Source organism: Synchiropus splendidus, chromosome 11 (genome assembly GCF_027744825.2).
Source record: "Synchiropus splendidus isolate RoL2022-P1 chromosome 11, RoL_Sspl_1.0, whole genome shotgun sequence".
NCBI lineage: Eukaryota > Metazoa > Chordata > Actinopteri > Syngnathiformes > Callionymidae > Synchiropus > Synchiropus splendidus.
This window is the reverse complement of record NC_071344.1, coordinates 578,638-595,965: the sequence shown is the minus strand read 5'-3', so window position 1 is coordinate 595,965 and position 17,328 is coordinate 578,638. Positions and strand designations below refer to the sequence as shown.

The 17,328-nt window shown below is 50.1% G+C and overlaps 2 protein-coding genes across 3 annotated transcripts; one reads left to right on the top strand and one right to left on the bottom strand.

The window, feature by feature from the left end:
- Nucleotides 1-8,189: 8,189 nt before the first annotated feature.
- On the top strand, nt 8,190-11,863 carry LOC128767246 (integral membrane protein 2A-like). The gene is made up of 7 exons (XM_053879152.1): nt 8,190-8,482; nt 8,544-8,681; nt 9,489-9,668; nt 9,736-9,846; nt 9,922-10,066; nt 10,722-10,818; nt 10,943-11,863. The coding sequence occupies exons 1-6, from the start codon at nt 8,393-8,395 to the stop codon at nt 10,814-10,816; spliced, it is 759 nt and encodes a 252-aa protein (XP_053735127.1). The 5' UTR covers nt 8,190-8,392; the 3' UTR covers nt 10,817-10,818; nt 10,943-11,863.
- On the bottom strand, nt 11,332-16,163 carry gpr174 (G protein-coupled receptor 174). Of its 2 annotated transcripts, XM_053879151.1 has the most exons (4): nt 15,967-16,163; nt 15,314-15,483; nt 14,048-14,380; nt 11,332-13,461 (listed from the first exon to the last, which is right to left on the bottom strand). In XM_053879151.1, the coding sequence occupies exons 3-4, from the start codon at nt 14,246-14,248 to the stop codon at nt 12,667-12,669; spliced, it is 996 nt and encodes a 331-aa protein (XP_053735126.1). In that variant the 5' UTR covers nt 14,249-14,380; nt 15,314-15,483; nt 15,967-16,163; the 3' UTR covers nt 11,332-12,666. The 2 variants fall into 2 exon arrangements, with proteins under 2 accessions (XP_053735126.1, XP_053735125.1); XM_053879150.1 differs by lacking the exon at nt 15,314-15,483.
- Between the last annotated feature and the right edge of the window lie 1,165 nt (nt 16,164-17,328).

Sequence of the window (17,328 nt, the reverse complement as noted above, 5' to 3'; positions counted from 1 at the left end):
TGGTTAGATGAGGCCGTCCGCTGAATAGTTCCAGCAGGCCCCTAATCGGACCTTTCATTCTTGCACCTCTGCACAGCAGAGCTGGCCAGGGATGTGATTGGGTCCTCAGGAGCTGCTCGCACTGACCTCTGAGAGAAGGTCACTCTGTCAGAGTTTGACTATTGAGGTCTGGTTTCATCCTGCAGGAATTTCATATTACTGAGCCAACGCTCTCCGAGTCAAAATAGAAGGTCAGTCGCCGTCATGAGGATCGAAAGATGCTGGTCCACAGTTGACTTTAAAAGTGTCTGTAGTGTTGAATCTCTATCAATAAGTGGGTTACTAAGAAATAAAACACACTCTCAATAAATCCACAAAACTCTCAAATCACATCTTTTCAATTGTTTTGACCTTAAATGGTGGAAGTGAGTTGAAAGATCACAGTATGTAATGAAAAGATGTGAGTGCAACTAAAGGAAGACTCTAATGTGAAGACACAGATGGATGGATGGATGGATGGATGGATGGATGGATGGATGGATGGATGGATGGATGGATGGATGGACAGATGGATGGATGGATGGACGGATGGGTGGATGGATGGATGGGTGGATGGGTGGATGGATGGATGGATGGATGGATGGATGGACAGATGGATGGATGGACGGATGGACAGATGGGTGGATGGATGGATGGATGGACGGATGGATGGATGGGTGGATGGATGGATGGATGGGTGGATGGGTGGATGGGTGGATGGATGGATGGGTGGATGGGTGGATGGATGGATGGGTGGATGGGTGGATGGATGGATGGGTGGATGGGTGGATGGATGGATGGGTGGATGGGTGGATGGATGGATGGATGAAGAGCAAACGCATGTATTGTTGCTGGGCGCCTCATATAAAAGCTGGGAACAGCTGATGATTTCTGACCTTCTCCAGGAAAGTACCTGAGATAGGTAGTGACAAGACACAAGAAGACTTCAGTGGATGAAATTTGGTCGATGGCATGCTAAGTTGCCAACAGCGGTCGGTCGCTGCTCCACTGACACCCTGTGGTGCCACCATCATCCCTGCATCTCCACCAACATTAGCGCAGGGTGACGAAGCACTTTAAAAGATTTACTCTGGGTTGTGGCTCTCATCACATCCTCCGACAACAGGGCGACAGCGGCTCTGACTTTGTTCCCACCCCGAGAGAGTCCTCAGATCCAGGGACAGACTGTAATTTAGATGCTGCTGAAAATGGGAACTCAAAAGACAACATGCTATTTCAATCAAAAGCCCAGTTTGAGCTCCGAGTCATGGCCAAAAGTGTGCTAGTCTCACACATAAACACCAACACACAGGCGCTCTGGCGGGCCAGTGTGCGGTGGCCGTCCATGATGCTCTAATGCTTTGTGGTTAGCGCTCCATCGGGGCCATGAGAAATGATTTATTAGTGGCTCCCGCCTGTCTTTATAGGAAATAAACCTCCGTCAGTGTTAATAAAGAGATCTTTTCTCAGCCTGTAAACAAGGGGGAGACAGTGAGCGCCAGCCCACTGGGCTAAATATGAGCAGTAGAATCGCCACCCTTATTTACACACAGGCCATTGTTGGTAAAAATAACATTCCTCAGATGTTGGGGAGGAGCATGAATAAGTGTTTCCTGAGAAGACAGACTCTTTTTTCCAGCTGTCAATCACGTCCAAAGGCCAGCGAGCCAGTGTGTGTGTGTGGTGACGATGAGGATGAAAGCGAGACACATGAGCGCTCTGGCAGCCGAGTGTGTTTGTGTGACATCATCCCGTCTCCCTCTGGTTCCAATCAGCCCATCCTGCCCTGTTAATGACACCTGATGGATTAATGACTGATAAAAGGCCAGCGTGTGTGTGTGTGTGTGTGTGTGTGTGTGTGTGGGCTACATCCTGATCAGGGCTTGGACGTCTACAGCGAGGGAAACTCCTTCCAGACGACACACACCAGCAGCAGGCGCAGTGTATGCCCTAACCTTGCTCTTGCATGGCGACCTCTGACCGGCTCAGAATCAGGACGGGTGTTAAGGATGAGGTGCCTCCAAGAGTCGTGCTACAGTGGAGGATCAGGAGGGTCTCAGAGGGTTCACATGTGTTGACAGTGGCCTCTGACAAATGTCTTTGGGTGTCTGGAACACACAGATACGGAGGCTGGACTCAGGTGGTCTGCCAAGGGTGACGCACAAGTCCAACCCGTCCTCCCTCCAGGACGTCAAACATTGACGCAGGGAAAGTGGACTTTTGCGTCCCATACTGACGCCGAAGGCAGCCTTCAGCGTTGCATGTTGCATGTACAACACTGTAGTTGGCTACAGTGAAGGTTCTCCATGGCAGGCTCTCCTAAAGGTTCCACTACTGATGGGAATTTCATGTCACTTGGTTGACACAGGACCCCCTGGTCATGAGCTTGAGGAGCGGTGCACACCATGGGTCCAGCTTACCATCATGACTACTTCCTTATTTTTTTTCATCATGGAATGCAGTGCGAAAGGCTGACTTCTGAGTCAACATGTGACGCCCCAGGAGTGAGACTGTGTTGGGTTTGGACAAGGACGATGTAGGACAAAGAGTGTTTCAAACAGATATTGCGATTCACCAGTAGAATACAGGGTGAAATGATGACATGGGGGACGCTGACTAGTTTGGCAACCCCCAAAAGGAAATGCCAAAAGACTGCCTGCACTTGTCCCCAGAGACCAGCTTCTCACCAGGTCCTTTATGGAGACATGGCTGTCCCATGGGCTGGATTAGGGAGACCCAGGACTGGTTCCACGGGTCCTGGCTGCTGTGAGGACAGTTTCTCTCCTGGTTGAAAGCATGAGCTTCAGGAACAACCTGGGTGTCATAACCAAGCAGAGACTACGACAGGTTGCTGTTGCGTTGCCCCCTGTGGAAAAGTTCCCGCCGTCATTCTCTGCTCCTCCTGTGAACCTGACAGAGGTGACGTCACTGGATCTGGAAGTGATTGCGTCGGGCAGCGATGTTGCTCGCTGGTGTGTGTGTGTGTGTGTGTGTGTGGACAACATGGCTGAAGCTGGAGCAGGATAATGAGGTAATTCCCCACAGTTGAACCCTCAGGGATATAAAAGCCTTCAGTCCTTCTTCCATCCTCCTCTGCTTTCTTTTCATCCGTCTGGATTCTCTTTCAGGCCGTGCCAGTCAACTGGGCTCCACCCCAAATGGCTCGTGCCTGCTCATGCCTCCTGCCGCTCACTTCATGCCCTCTCCATCAGCTCCTCCTCTTTAGCCTGTCGCCACGTGCTGCGCTCCCATTCCTCTGGCCATTGGGTGCAGTTTATCACCATCATCGTCTCACAGGTAGATCCTGCATCCATCCATCCATCATCCATCCATCACCCATGCTTCCATCCATCCACTCTCACTCATCCATCCACCCATCCATCCACCCATCCATCCATCCATCCATCCACCCATCCTCCCATCCATCCATCCACCCATCCGTCATCCGTCCACCCATCCTCCCATCCATTCATCCACTCACTCATCCATCCATCCATCTATCCATAAGTTGAGATGGCCGCTCCACTGATGTTGCACATTTGACAAACAGAAAGTTCAATTCAGTTTCTAGACTTTTTGGTCATTGTGTTCTACGAGAGTTTTTAAACCTTTCAGTGCAGACTTCCTAGACTGAACCCAGTGGTGCTGCAACTCACTTTTTGTGGTTCTTCTTCCTCCATGGTGACGGGAGACCTGGACCCTGTGGTTCCCTCACTCAAGTGTGACTCTACTGTCGCCGTAAAGCTCTCACTACACTGACAACTATGAACCACTCATCGTGTGATGTCATCAACCACATTTCCCCCAGCTGCTATTCCAATGCTAATTTGAATCGTGGTCAATAATATGAACATCGAAAGTTGCTGTGCAAAACTGCATCTCATCAGGTTCCATGATGTCACCAGAGGGTGGCAGCCTAGACACACACCGTGTCAACACAATGGAATACAGCTCACTTAGTATGCAGTTTTGTTGATTCTATTTAACCAAATACGAGTTGAGGAAAGAGTGTCCTGGTTTTCGGAGGCCACCAGATGGCGCTGTCTGCTGGAAAATGTTTGGACTTGAAAATTCAATTCGGTGAAACCTCACATCATTTCGAAACCACGAGTGCCATCTAGTGGCCTCTGAAAATGATGACACTGTTTCGTGATGCCTCCTGATACTCATCACTACATCCACGGCGACCAGCAGCTCATTGTGACTTCCTCACAGAATCCGACCATCAAAATGACTTCTTGCCTACCTACAAAGTTTTCTGTCCATAATGGATGACTATTACAGAGCTCTTCTTCTTGGCCTGTAGCCCGGTGGTTGAAGATCTGGTCCTGTAAAGGCACGACCTTTGACCTCGGGGTTACCTACACTGGCTTGTTTGTGTACTTCCTGCTGTTCCTACTTGACTCTTCACTTGATTTCAGGCAGTCACGTGTCCCAGCTATTCAATAGCATCCTAGGAACGGCGGCGTGTGGGGCGCGACTGGGCTCCCAGCTCTGCTTCAGAGGGACATTTGCTGCGGATTAATCACCACCTTTGACATCACAGCTCACCACAGTCTCACTCGCTCCGCTCCAGCAGGAGCTCCAAAGCAGAGACGCGGGCGAAGTGACAGGCAGTGATAGCAGAGAGCCAAGATATCTTTAGAAGCTGATACTCGCAGGAAACACTCATTTGTCACACTTGTCTTCAAACCACATGTGAACGCCAAAAGTGTGCGGGGATCATGCGAGAGCGTTTTGGGGGTGGCGGAGAGAAACGAGGCATCTTCGCCGCTCACGTTCTCTCCGCTGGGCGATTATGGCGAGTCCACATGACGACCTGTCAGTGACATCATGCGGCAGACGGACGCTTTTTTTTGGGTGAGGCTGCGGCCACGTCAGTCTTGAGTGGGTCCGTGTGTAACTGTAGGTGTGTGTGTGTGTGTGTGTGCAGCAAACTCATTTGTCACTCGTGGCTTGGGCTGAATCCAACGTCGTAAACTTTATGAGCTGTGCGTCTCACGCTGCATGTGGTCAGTTGTGTCTCTGCATTCTGTCACAGATTGCTGACACAGCAGGAAACATGAAATCGGCTCCCTCCAGAATAAGAACGCAGGGTCCTTGAGTGTGAGTGAGACATGTTTTCAGGGGCCCGGCGCTCTATTGTGTTATTTTTAACCACACGAGCCTCTCAGCATTTTGCAGGAGCTGAACACGTTTATTCGTTTCATGCAGGAATTCAGGAGTTCATCCCAGGGACTTGGGGCACGAGGCGGGGACAGGCAGGTCACACACTATACAATGCATTAGTTATTAGATAGACTTCATTTTAAAGAGAACATTCACCGTAATTTCCAGACTATCGAGCGCACAGGAATATTAGCCCCACCCACTACATTTAAAAAGGAAAATAGCTCTTGTTATCTTGTTAAGCTGCGGGTGCAGTGGTGCGGTCTGCGCCGTAGAAAGGCTTCAAAATGCATGAGGATCACTTGTAAACTAGTTTGGAAAACAGGCTCCAGCATGGAGACTGACTCATGAAACAGACTGGCCAATGTTCTGAACTAGAATTAAAGTGCTCCAAATGTGTCCCAGGTTCCGCCACCACAGCTGCTCTCAGCTGCTGCTTCTCGTCTCTGCTCCTCGTCTCTGTGGCACATTTTGAGCGCTGTAAGGTCAATAAAACGCCTGTGACCCCCAGGCTCAATATCTTGGCAGCATGACCCTCTTTAGCCTGTAAACATCCATACATTAGCTGCGGCGTTGCATAAGCCGCAGGGTTCAGACCGCAGTTTACTGTAACAGCGTAACTGAAGTCTGGGTCTGAAGTTTTGTTTAGCTTTAGATAAGCCATTTTAATGAGAAATCTTAGCACAGAATAGCAACTAAATGATTCGTCTAAAACTAAATGTAAATTATGTGGAAATATAGATGCAAATGTGTGTACATTTAAATGAATATATCCAGTTTTATTTCCGTTTCTCTTTCCGTATCTATCCGCCTGTGTTATTCCACTCCTGGCATGCCGTACGCAGAGAGCTTTAGAGCCTCGTTCAGTTTTATAAACCTAGTTGATCTCATTGTAAATGTGTCTTATTTAGCTAGTAAATTATTTCTTCTTCGTATTCTTCAATCTTTTATTTTTGTGGCCTCGTTCTTCGTTTGAACTTAATTTCCCTTTTTTCTCTTGTATGCTTTTCACAGTCGTTTCAACACAAAACAGTGTGGATGGGTAGGCTGAGCGGGAGGAAACCAGAGTGCCTACTTGCTTCGAACCCACTTGCCTCAACCTACCTGTGAGTTCGAGACGTACACCAAGAGTTGGGTCTGATGCTAATCAACTTCTGGGAAAACCCAGTCAAGCATCCCGCCCCTCCACCCCCCTCCCCATCCACCCACCTGTCTCCCCACACGAGCTGTGTGAGATGTTGAGAAGCCCTTCGGATTAAATCTAACTCCATTGTTTACCATCAGGGCTTTTACTGTTGGTGCAGCCCCCTCTCTTTCCCAGCGGGCGTGTGTGTCGGTGCGTGCGTGTGTGGGCCGGCTCGCACATCAAACACGGCGTAAGACGAGCCCGTAAACAAGCCTTCAGGATCACTTAGGGCTTCAGTGCAGAGTGGGGCGGAGGCCGCTCGGAGTGGGACTCGTAGGTAGAGAAATCAGCTGCTCTGTTTATGTACCTTTCAGAGGCCATTACCGGTCCACTCTGTCGGTTGAACAGAGGAAATCGCCGAGCTGGGCCCAGCGCTTGTGAGGCAGCGAGATGCTTATGGTTACAGTTGCTGGAGCGATGCCACTGAGCTGTGCGGAATTGGAGCGTCGCTGCGGCACTAAGTGTTTATTTACTCGCATGTATGACTAGAAGCCAGTCAGGAGAGTGAGAGCGGAGGAAGCGGCGGACCACCAAAGACCGGAGCAGCGAGGGGACGTGTCACTGTGGCCTCCTGGCACGGCTCGCCGTCTCTGCACCGCAGAGTCAAGGCCCAGACTGTGTGTGTCGCTTTGGGCTCTCACGCATGTCGACAAGGCACCGACGTGGGGAACAGCTCGCACGCTGTTCTTTACAGGTTCAGAGGTGAAGATTTCGTCCGGACCTGAGGGCCAAAACCGGCCGTCCCGCCATCTTTCGGCGGACAGCAATTCATGTGTGTGCAGAGATCAGCGTTCAGCAGAGAATGTCTGAGATCATCGACGGTTTGCGGCAAGATGTGGAAAGTGAGTTGAAAGCTGGACGGAGATGTAGATACTGTAGGTTTCCAGAATTCAAAACAATAAATCCTCCAAGAGTCAAGAGCTGGACCGGCGTTGTGCACTATTCAGCTCGTGTTTTGTTGGTAAACCAAATCGACGGGTCTGGATTAGTCAGGTCCCTGAGGTGATAAGTCTTCCATTTCAGTGACAATGATGCCACTGTTTTTTATTTTTAATAAATGAATAAAGATGTATTTATTAGCTCCCATTCTTTCATAAATTCCAAATTTTCACTTGAATTACACACACAAACATGAGTCACAAGGAAGTTTGTGACAATAATGATCCACTGGTTTTTATTGACTTATTTATTTATAATTTCGTTGATGGCATGTTAGAATTGATGTCAAACACTTATTAGTAGTAGTAGCAGCAGCAGCAGCATAAAACATATTAACAACTGAGCAGTGATCATTATTTAAAGTGCATCAAATACATCTATTTTCCAATAGTGGCACAATGGATCTTTTATTGGCTTCATGTATTTTTTAATTTTCTGTATTGTGCTTCAGTTTATTTATTTATTTGGATGATGATTTCATTTTATAGTTGCATTCTACATAAATCTAATATTATTGTTGTTATTGTTATTACAGCATGGAATGACTCAGGTAACTAAAATAATTAAAAAGTGCCATTTAAATCAGTGTTTTCCCTTGACAAAAGTGAACGAAGCTGAATGAGGCAGGGAAATGTTTTTTATATTAAATAAAAGTCATTTAAACTGAATGAAAACATTTGTTTCCCGTCCTTCGCTGAGAAAAGAGACGAAACCAAAGTGAACGAGGCAGCAGGAGGCAGGACGGGGTTTTGCCCAGCAGATGGCGCACAAGCATCGTTGAATTGGGACGGTTGCATTGGCAACAGAAATAACTTGAGGAATCATTTCGATGGCTGAAAGATCACACAAATGATCGTCATCTAACGAAGTCAAACGTCAGGTGCTCGAGTGTTCACTGCGGTGACGGCTGAGATTCACGCCGACGCTCCAGTGTTTTTCTCCGGCGGCCATCTTAGTCCTCTGAAGCCACCGGAAGTGCGCGATAAGCTGAAGCTGCAAAGTGCGTCACAGCGCGGAGCAGCGGTCCAGCTCGGATAGTTCGGCGCTGACCTCCTTCCACTCGGACCTCGGCTTCCAATCATGGTGAAGATCGCTTTCAACTCGGCCGTGGCGCAGAAGGCGCTGGGCAAAGAGGGCGGCGGCGGCGGCGGCGGCGCGGCGGCGGAGAAGGTGAGGCGCGCGAGGAGGAGAGGCCGCTCCGCGCTCACTCCCCTGTCCGTGTTGTGTCCAGGACCCCGAGCTGGCCTCTGACCCGGCGGGCTCGGACGGCTCCACGGGACGCTGCTTGGTCACCCTGCTGGGCATCGCCTTCATCCTGAGCGGGCTCATCGTGGGGGGCGCGTGTCTCTATCGCTATTTCACCCCCAAGGTACAGTGGCGTGGGGCTCAGTCCGCCCCTGCTCAGCCGCCGCTCTTGAAGCGCGTCAACAGCGTGTGCTCGAGAAGCGGCTGCAGGCTGAACTGACGAGCTCAAGTGGACCGACCGGGATGGGCTCTCGAGAGAATCAGAAGTTGTTCAACCGCCGTGTAGCTGCGTACAGCTGGTCAGGCTGCGGGCAGTGGTTTCCTCCATTCAGGTCATAGCAGTCCGTGGAGAATATTCCAAATGAATGTCTGAAGAGTAAACGGTGTTTTTCAGGGGAAGCGGGTTTTATTTAAGACAAGCATGAGCTAGTGGTGTTATGTGCAACTAGCAGGCGAAAAGCCTGTCAACCCTGCAAGAACCGCCATGGAAGGCAGTTGTTTACACTTGGCTTCATGTCGCAGTAGAAATGAAGGAAGTCTTGAAGTGATGCAAAGTTACCCAATAGCTGCAGGGAAGCGAACTTTCCACTTCCTTCCACTTGATGTTGATGTAGGGTTAGTGTTCTATTAGTGTTTACCCCTCAGAATGAGTTCATTTTGCAAACCTGCAGAACATGCCGCCACAGGAGCATTAGTTACTTCTGTTGTCCCTAGTTTATTGACTGATGAGTGGGATGTTTTCCTCGTGACTGCACGTTGTTCAAAGCGCTCTCCTCGTCGGTGGGATCCTCGCTGACCTTGGCAACAGAGCTGACTCTGAGAGGCTTGTACAGCGCTGTGGCCAGTGCTGAGCTGTGCCTGTGTGGCGCCACCTGGCGTCTGAGAGGAGGCGGCGCAGCTTGCTCTCAGGCCTCTGACTCGCTGCTTTCAGAGGCTGTATCACGGGGCCATGCAGTTTGGCGACATGTCTGCCGGAGCGGAGAACCAGCCCTACTATCTGCCTCGCGTGGAGGAGGAGGTGGAGATCTCCGACAGCATGGCGGTCATCAGCGTCCCTCCTCCCCGCTTCAGACCGGGAGACCCCGCCTACATCCTTCACGACTTCAACAGGGTGAGTGCAGGCAGGTGACTGGGGCTGGTGGAGTGCAAGTGCTGGAGGTGTCTCCCTGTGCGAGCAGAAGCTGACGGCTTACCTGGACCTGACTCTGCGCACCTGCTTCGTCATCCCTCTGAACACGTCCGTGGTGCTGCCCCCTCAGGACCTCATCGACCTCTTCTCCCAGCTGATGGTGAGCTCCCATCCTCCGATGGCTCTGCGAGGCAGGGCTGAGCGCTCCGGCGTGACTCGAGTGTCTCTGTTCCAGTCTGGTTCCTACCGCAGCTACCTGGTGCACGAGGACCTGGTGGTGACCGAGCGCATCGAGGACATCAAGCCGCTGGGCTTCTACATCCGCCGTCTGTGTGAGGGGAAGAAAACCTACCGGATGCAGCGGCGTGCCAGCCTGCCAGGTCAGTGAGGAGCGGCGTGTTGGGCTTCCCTCCAAGCCTCACTCATCATCTGGCCTTTCTGCGCGGCTCAGCAAAGCCGCGTCGCTGAGCTGTGGCGTGTGGAATTGTGGGGGAGGTTTCCGTGGCAGGTTCTGTGAAGCTGACAGGCTAACTATAGAGCAGCGACCGTGAAACTCCTCCGCGTGTGAAAGCAAGTCCGTGCGTGGGAACGGTTCATATGAGCGTGTCAGGCTTTTAAGAGGCTCAAAATATGAAGAGGTAAAATCCCAGACACGTGGACTTTCCCCTGGCACGGGGTTCTGGAACGATAGTCCAGCAATTTAAATTCAAATAATGATTGAAAATAAAGTCAGTTACTCTTTCCGTGTGGTTAGTGCTTCATGTCACCAGCACGCTTGTGTGAGCTGTGCTGATGGCAGAACAGACCTCATGATAAATGGACTGGGGTGGTGCTCGCGGGTGTTGGCTCCGTCCTGGGGACAGATGGCTGTCGTGCCACCAGACTGGCTCGCTGGCCTTCGGCTCAGTGTAACAATGCCGACGTCCGCCTGAAAACCTGCTCTAGTTTTTGATTGTCGTCCAATCGTTGGTGACGTTCAGTGCAAAGACTTCACTTGGACAAACGTTGTAACTCGCCGCCTCTGCACTCCACCAGGGGGCGGCATCCACAAGCGCGCGGCCGAGGATTGCTTCACCATCCATCACTTCGAAAACAAGTTCATCACAGAGACCAAGATCTGCCACGCTTGAAGGTGCGTGTGATGACGTCCGAGAGGTTGCTGCTGCTGCTGCTGCTGCTGCTGCTGCTGCTGCTGCTGTTGTACAAAAGTCTGTCAGTCTCCGCCGCTTGAACCTTGCGTGATTTGTGAATTTCAGTTGCAGCCTGTTAGCCTCCTCATTGATGCAGCTGGAGCCGGGGCATCACTCAGAAGGGATCGTTGGCCACGCGCCGGTCTCCACACTTCTCTCTAGTTCGACTTCATCTTACCATGGTGTGATACTTCTTGCACTTTCACATCCTTTTGTTCTTGACAAGTCTTGTACTAGTGTCCTGTATCCATTCCTGGTAGTGACATGTTTAGGTTCTAGCTTCCTCCCGGCTGACTGATCACAGTGTTTGTACGCCGCCTCATCATCTCCTGCAGATTAAAATCTACTATATGTTATAGTGAAATAGCACAATTAAGCCTGACGTGTGTGAAGCAGGGCTGATGTCTGGGCTGCGCGAGACAGCCCTAGTGTTCACCGAGCGTTACCAACCCCTCTTTGTGTTGTTTGTGAGTATCTTGAGCGAGACCTGACTTTCTTGTCTCATTTTTAAAGCTGTTTCATTTCAAGTTCAGAAAGGTGTCTTTCCCCAGAATGTGATTCTCCTTGGATTAAGATAATCCAAAATAATTCCCAGATATTATGCACTGAAAGACAATCGCGTTGTTTTTTTTATCTAACAAAAGTGTATTTCAATTTTGAAGTTGAGGGATATGGATTTATTTTTACAGGTTTTCCAATATGGTCTGTGAATATTTGTACTCGCTGGAGGAGAATCTAAACCAGACACTCTGAGAACAGAAAGCATGTTCCACTTTCCAGTCTTCTGCACGTTGTTGCAGTTCATCCAATCTTGTGGGAAATCTATTCACTTCTGAGGTCAGTTCCATTTCCCAGAACCAGGAAGTAGATACAGTTGAAGCAGCTTCCCTGGATGATCAACGTAGTTGCCGTTTCATCAGACAGACTCGAGAACTCAGTGTTGTATATTGACCTGAATCTTGTTAAATAAACTGGTTTGTTCTCCCACTGGACTGGACCTGCTTCTTACTTGAGTGAATGTTCCTCATTTGTTCTTTTGATTTTGCAATACTGATCCTTAACTGTGGAACTGAACTGCCCCTCCCACTGCATTTGATATGCATTTGATGCTTTTTTATCAATCTTTTTTTTGCGCATTCAATTAAATCATTCAATCATCATTTAATTTAATCATTTTAAATGCGTTGTTAAGGAGTGCGTGAAGGTCTCTAGAACGTTGGTCTGGAAGACAGCATCAACCGGGAGAAGACAAGTGGCAACTCTTCCGGTCGGTGGGAGAATGGCGGGTGAAAAAGCCATTCAGCGACAAGTGCCGCTTTCTGAGACCCGAAGAGTCGAACTGGGAGAAGTGTGCCAGTGAGATTTGGTCTGTAAAAGAGAGCGCTGTGTTAAACGGCATCAGCTCGGTAACTATCCGTGTTTCTCTGGCAGCTCGCCTTCTGACTGGGGCCGTGTCGTCCCTCGTCACAGTTCAGGTGGAACTGTGTTCAAGGATTCTTTCAGCGGATCATTGAATGAAGGTCGTCCGGCTGAGTGCGCGCCCTGAGATGGAGACTTCCCAAGCGGGGAGTCGTTCTCCCACAGAAGCATCCCAACACCGAGGTGTCCCAAGTGGGACAGAGACGACTCCGCCTCTTCTGCGGCACAGCTTTGGCAAATGAGTTTTGAAAAGTCAGAGAAGTATTTATTGATCAATAAATAGGGAGAGCGAAAACTGTCAGTGGCGTGAGATGTCCCTCCGTCAGGCGAGGAACGCACCTCACCTCGGACCGTCCGCGACAGTCTGGCCTTCATCCTTGACTGGCTCCCTGCCCCGTGATGCAGGACAGACGGCGACAGCTGTTCATGCCCTCCGCCACTTCCGTCTTGCTCAGTCGCTTCCGGAACTCGTTGGTTGTGAAGTAGTAGATGATGGGGTCCAGGCTGCAGTTGAGGCTGGCCAGGCAGAGGGTGACGGGGTGGCAGCGCAAGATGAAGTTCCTGAGGCCGCAGCTGCTCAGCGCGTTGGCTTTGACCAGGTAGTCCAGGGGCATGGTGATGTGGTAGGGAGCGAAGCACAGCAGGAAGACCAGCGCGCAGCTCAGCACCATCCTCAGCGCCTTCTGCTTCTCACCCTGATCGGGGACGGCCCCCGAGGCGCTCTTCCGGAGGCTGCCCGCCGTCAGGCAGGTGCAGCAAAGCACCACGAGGAAGGGGAGGACGAAGCCCAGCAGCTCAGCGACCACCAGCAGGGACCAGGCTGCCGCCTTATTGAGCTCCTGCATGGGCAGCTCTGCGAAACACACCTGCACAGGCGCCGAGTCCGGCGCTGCCTCCACGTTCCTCAGCAGCGGGAAGGGAAGGCAGCCCAGGCAGACCAGCAGCCAGATGGCGGCGCAAACCACGATGTCCCCTGGTTTTCTGGAGGAGTTGTGCCTGAGCGGGCGCATGATGAGCTCGCAGCGGCGCACGCTGACGCACACGAGGAACAGGACGGAGGCGTACATGTTGACGTACTTGAGATAGAAGCACACCATGCAGAGCTGGTGTCCAAAAGGCCAGGTGTTCTTCAAGTAGTAGTAGATCCTCAAGGGCAGGGAGAGAACCTGAGGGGAGGAGCATTTAGGTCTTGATATCCAGGCCGGGCCACCGTGCCGCCCACATGATGTCAGAGTGCAACTATGAAGGGTCCAGAGCGACGGACATTGAACAGGCTTCTGTCCATCATTGACAATCCTAGTCATCCTCTGCACAACACCATCTCCAGACCGAGGAGCAGGTTCAGTGACAGACTGCTGTCGTTGTCCTGCTCCACAGACAGACCGAGGAGATCGTTCCTCCCTCATGCCATTCGGCTCTTTGACGATAAAATGGACAAATACACTCTGGACTCACCGCACGCTCACACCATAGACACACATGCACTTTAGTTCGCGACACACACACACACACATTCACATGCTGGACTGTTCTTATCTTATTGTAGCATTGTTTTTTACTTGCTCTTATGTTTCCACCTGTCATGCTGCTGGAAATGGGAATTTCTCTTCGGAGGTCAATAAAGTATCTGTCTATCCTTTGTTGTTATTTCTGTCTCTAACCGTGCGTGGTCCAACCTCTAAGTTTTAGAGCCTAATTTTGTTCTTCTTCTTCCTCTCTTGTTATTTTGAGGATACTGAACTGTGCATTTACCTGCAGGAGATCAGCCACGGCCAGATTCATCATGAACACCACCGCCTTCTTCGTCTCTTTGATATAGACCCAGAAGACCCACAGCGCCACCAGGTTGCCCAGCAGGCCGGGCAGGAAGATGATGCTGTACACCACGCCGTACATGTAATGCTGATACATCCGGTGGTCCTCGCTTTGGCAGTTGGGGTTTGTCAAGTTCATCTTCAGCCAGTTGATAGTCGGGTTCACTGGTAAGTGTCGCGGCGTGCTGCCTCCAGAGTCAACAGGAAGCTGCGCTCAAGAGCACCGTCTTCGGCCCGGGGGAGTTTGCACGTCCATCCTCGTCACGGGGGCCTGTAATGGGTCAGAGGTTGTACTTATTAGAATGTATTTTGAAAATAGGTCAGTGGGCCATTCATCTCTTGACAAAATCAATTGAGGGAAAATATTGTGGGCGAAAATGACGGCGCGCTTCTTTTCTTCCGCTTGTCTCGTTGACTGTGGTTTGTATCATACTGTACGCTTCTTGTTGCTGCACCATGTGCACTCATGTCCCCCCACTGCAGCCAGAGCAAGAGGCTTCCATCTGAAAGACTCGCTGGGCGCGTGGACTGAACCGCCGACCTCTCAGTCACTGTGGTTTCCTGGTGCATCTCTCACAGAGCTGGCACCCTCTGCTGAGTCGACTAAAAAACACTTGGCGAATGCTTGCTAAGAGTAGGAGTTGCACCTGAACTGTATCTATTTCCTCACCTTGTCTATGTGTGTGCCTTGTCATCAGATATGAACTGGCGAGAGGAGCCGCCTGCTTCCGCATGTCTTATCTGGAAGTCATACGCCAAGCGGTACGGCACTGGTGATCTTCAGCCATCATCTTGTGATGCCGCCACAGACCAGCCGGTCTGAAACTATCTCACTGGATGGTGAGCCCCATCAGGCGCCCCAACTGTAAACCATTGTGTAAACCTCTAGCCTCGCTCTGGTCTGGAATAACAACCCAGGTCATGTTTTCTGGAACATTTAGAAAGTAATATCTACACTTTGAAATAGGTATATTTCGGTCGTATATGAAGCGGTCCAGGTGATGAAAGAAACAAAACACCAGGCTAGAAGCACAAACATGTTCTGTGCCCTTCATCGAGCAAAGATGTCTCTCATCTCTGAGATGAAGTCTCACACCCTTAAAGAGGCTAGGAACCCTCTGGACAGACACTGGGGTCTCTGCTTCAGATCTTTGCTCAGAGTAACATCGCGGTCCAGGATGACCTTTGATCAATGTTTCCTAACCTGAGGTGGGGGTGGAATTCATCATTCACTGGACCCTCCAACTTCACCCGTCTTGGTCCTCCTCCCTTTTCACACGTCCACTTTGAAAGGCAGCCAAGTCAGGGCAGAGTTTCAGGGGCCATTCTCCTCCTCCATCTTTAACAGGTCGCGCTGATGTTCACTGAGGTCAGCTGGTGTGATAAGACACGAGCGGTGAGCCCAAGCTGTTCGTGGATTCATGAGGAGTCACCCGCACTGCAGCGGGGGACGTAGCTTGGGAGTCAAAAACATTGAAGGTCACAGCCTACTGGCCGATGAGCCCCTCGCGAGGGTGGAATTTGAAGCGTCCAGAACCAGAGTCATTCAACCTCCATCAGCTTCACCGGGTAAAGAAAAAACGGTGTGCGGTATTTTTGGCTCCTCTCAATGGAAATGTGTCTTAGGGCCTATGAATCATTGTTGGGGGGTTTCCACTGCTCGATGCATCAGCATGCAGAAATGAATTCACAGCAGCTCCCACCCACGGCACTGCCTCATGCCTGCACACTCACACACTGGTGCGCGCGCCGCATTACAGACATTCCTCACGTTGGAGACACATACAAGGTCCCCCATGAGGCATGGCTGCACCCCCGAAGCCTTCATGCCAGCAACTTGTCTGAGTTGAAACTTACCTCTTCCCTCACGGTCGCATCGGCGGCGCGGCTCGCGAGGGTCGTCCAGAGGTCATCCCGGCTGGCCTCAGCGCCGCTGCCGCCGCCGACTGCCCTCTCTGTTCCGAGCCGCTCCTCACGCCGTCTTCTGCTGCTTGTGTTCTCACCAGCCTCCTGCCTTCGCCTCTGCGTGGCCCTGCCAAACTCTCGTGCTTGCTCTCATGGTTTCCTGTGACAGTGGAGGTGTGGTTTGCAACAAGTGTGATGCATCTCGTGCGCTTCTCAAAAAGAGCTGTGGCCACCTCCTATCTTTGATAAGATGTCACTCACTGTGACCTACATATTGGAAGAATAAAACAGCCCCTCAAAGAAGCGACATAATCCACACATAAAGGTGGAAACATCTGAAGAAATAGTCTTTCAAATGAATAGAGTCAACATACTAAATGGCCTGGGGGTTTTGCTCATATTTATACACTTATTTACTTGATTTATTTATTACAGCTGCACGTTTATTTCCCTCCATTTATCTCTACATCTTCAGAGTCCAATGTTCAGCCAATATGAGTGAAATGATGTTTTCCCTCGCTTCATGTCCAAATGGCTATGTGTCCACATTTGCCATCACTGGACAATATAAAGGGGAAACTAAAAGTCATGACATGACTTCCCCCCTTCATTTGAATGTAACTTCCGTCACTTACATTTTTAGTTCTTACTGTCCGTCGGTGTGCAGCAGGCTCCTCAGTATTTTGTTGAGAAGCTCCACCCATCATTCATAACCACAACTGTGCTGGTCTCTAACTCAAAATTGTGACAGTGAAACTTTTGTTCTTCTTAACACTGCTGTCAATTATTGAGGCCAATTTTAGAGCCAAAACTAATGATAACTACACATTTTTCAACATTTTCCATCCATCAGCTCGCTCCCCATTTATTCCTGCATGTATCCTAATTATGGAGGTCAATATGGAAATATAAGGGGGCTAAAATGCATCACAGATATCAGTCGGTAGATCAATGTGTATATCTTGAAGGAAATATATCATATACATTAACTTATTTCCTTGTTTATTTGTTTTCCCAAATTCCTCATTCATTTCCTGAAATTGTGTGTTACTAGCATCTATTCCATTGCCTGATATTTATCTGCATTCTTGCACTCCTGAGATCAAACTCTAGAGTCCCAGAATATTTAAGAAAATGAAGGCAAAAGAAAGAAAAAATAATTCCAGAATTAATATGAGTCCATCCAGCGCGTTGTTTTTCTGTATTTGCTTTAGCGTTTCCAGGCTTCTCTCCTCTAACATTGTATGAGGCAGTAAGTGTGGTTTAACGTTTCTTTTCACCCACTTTCCCATATCACTTCCTCTGCTCTCCCAT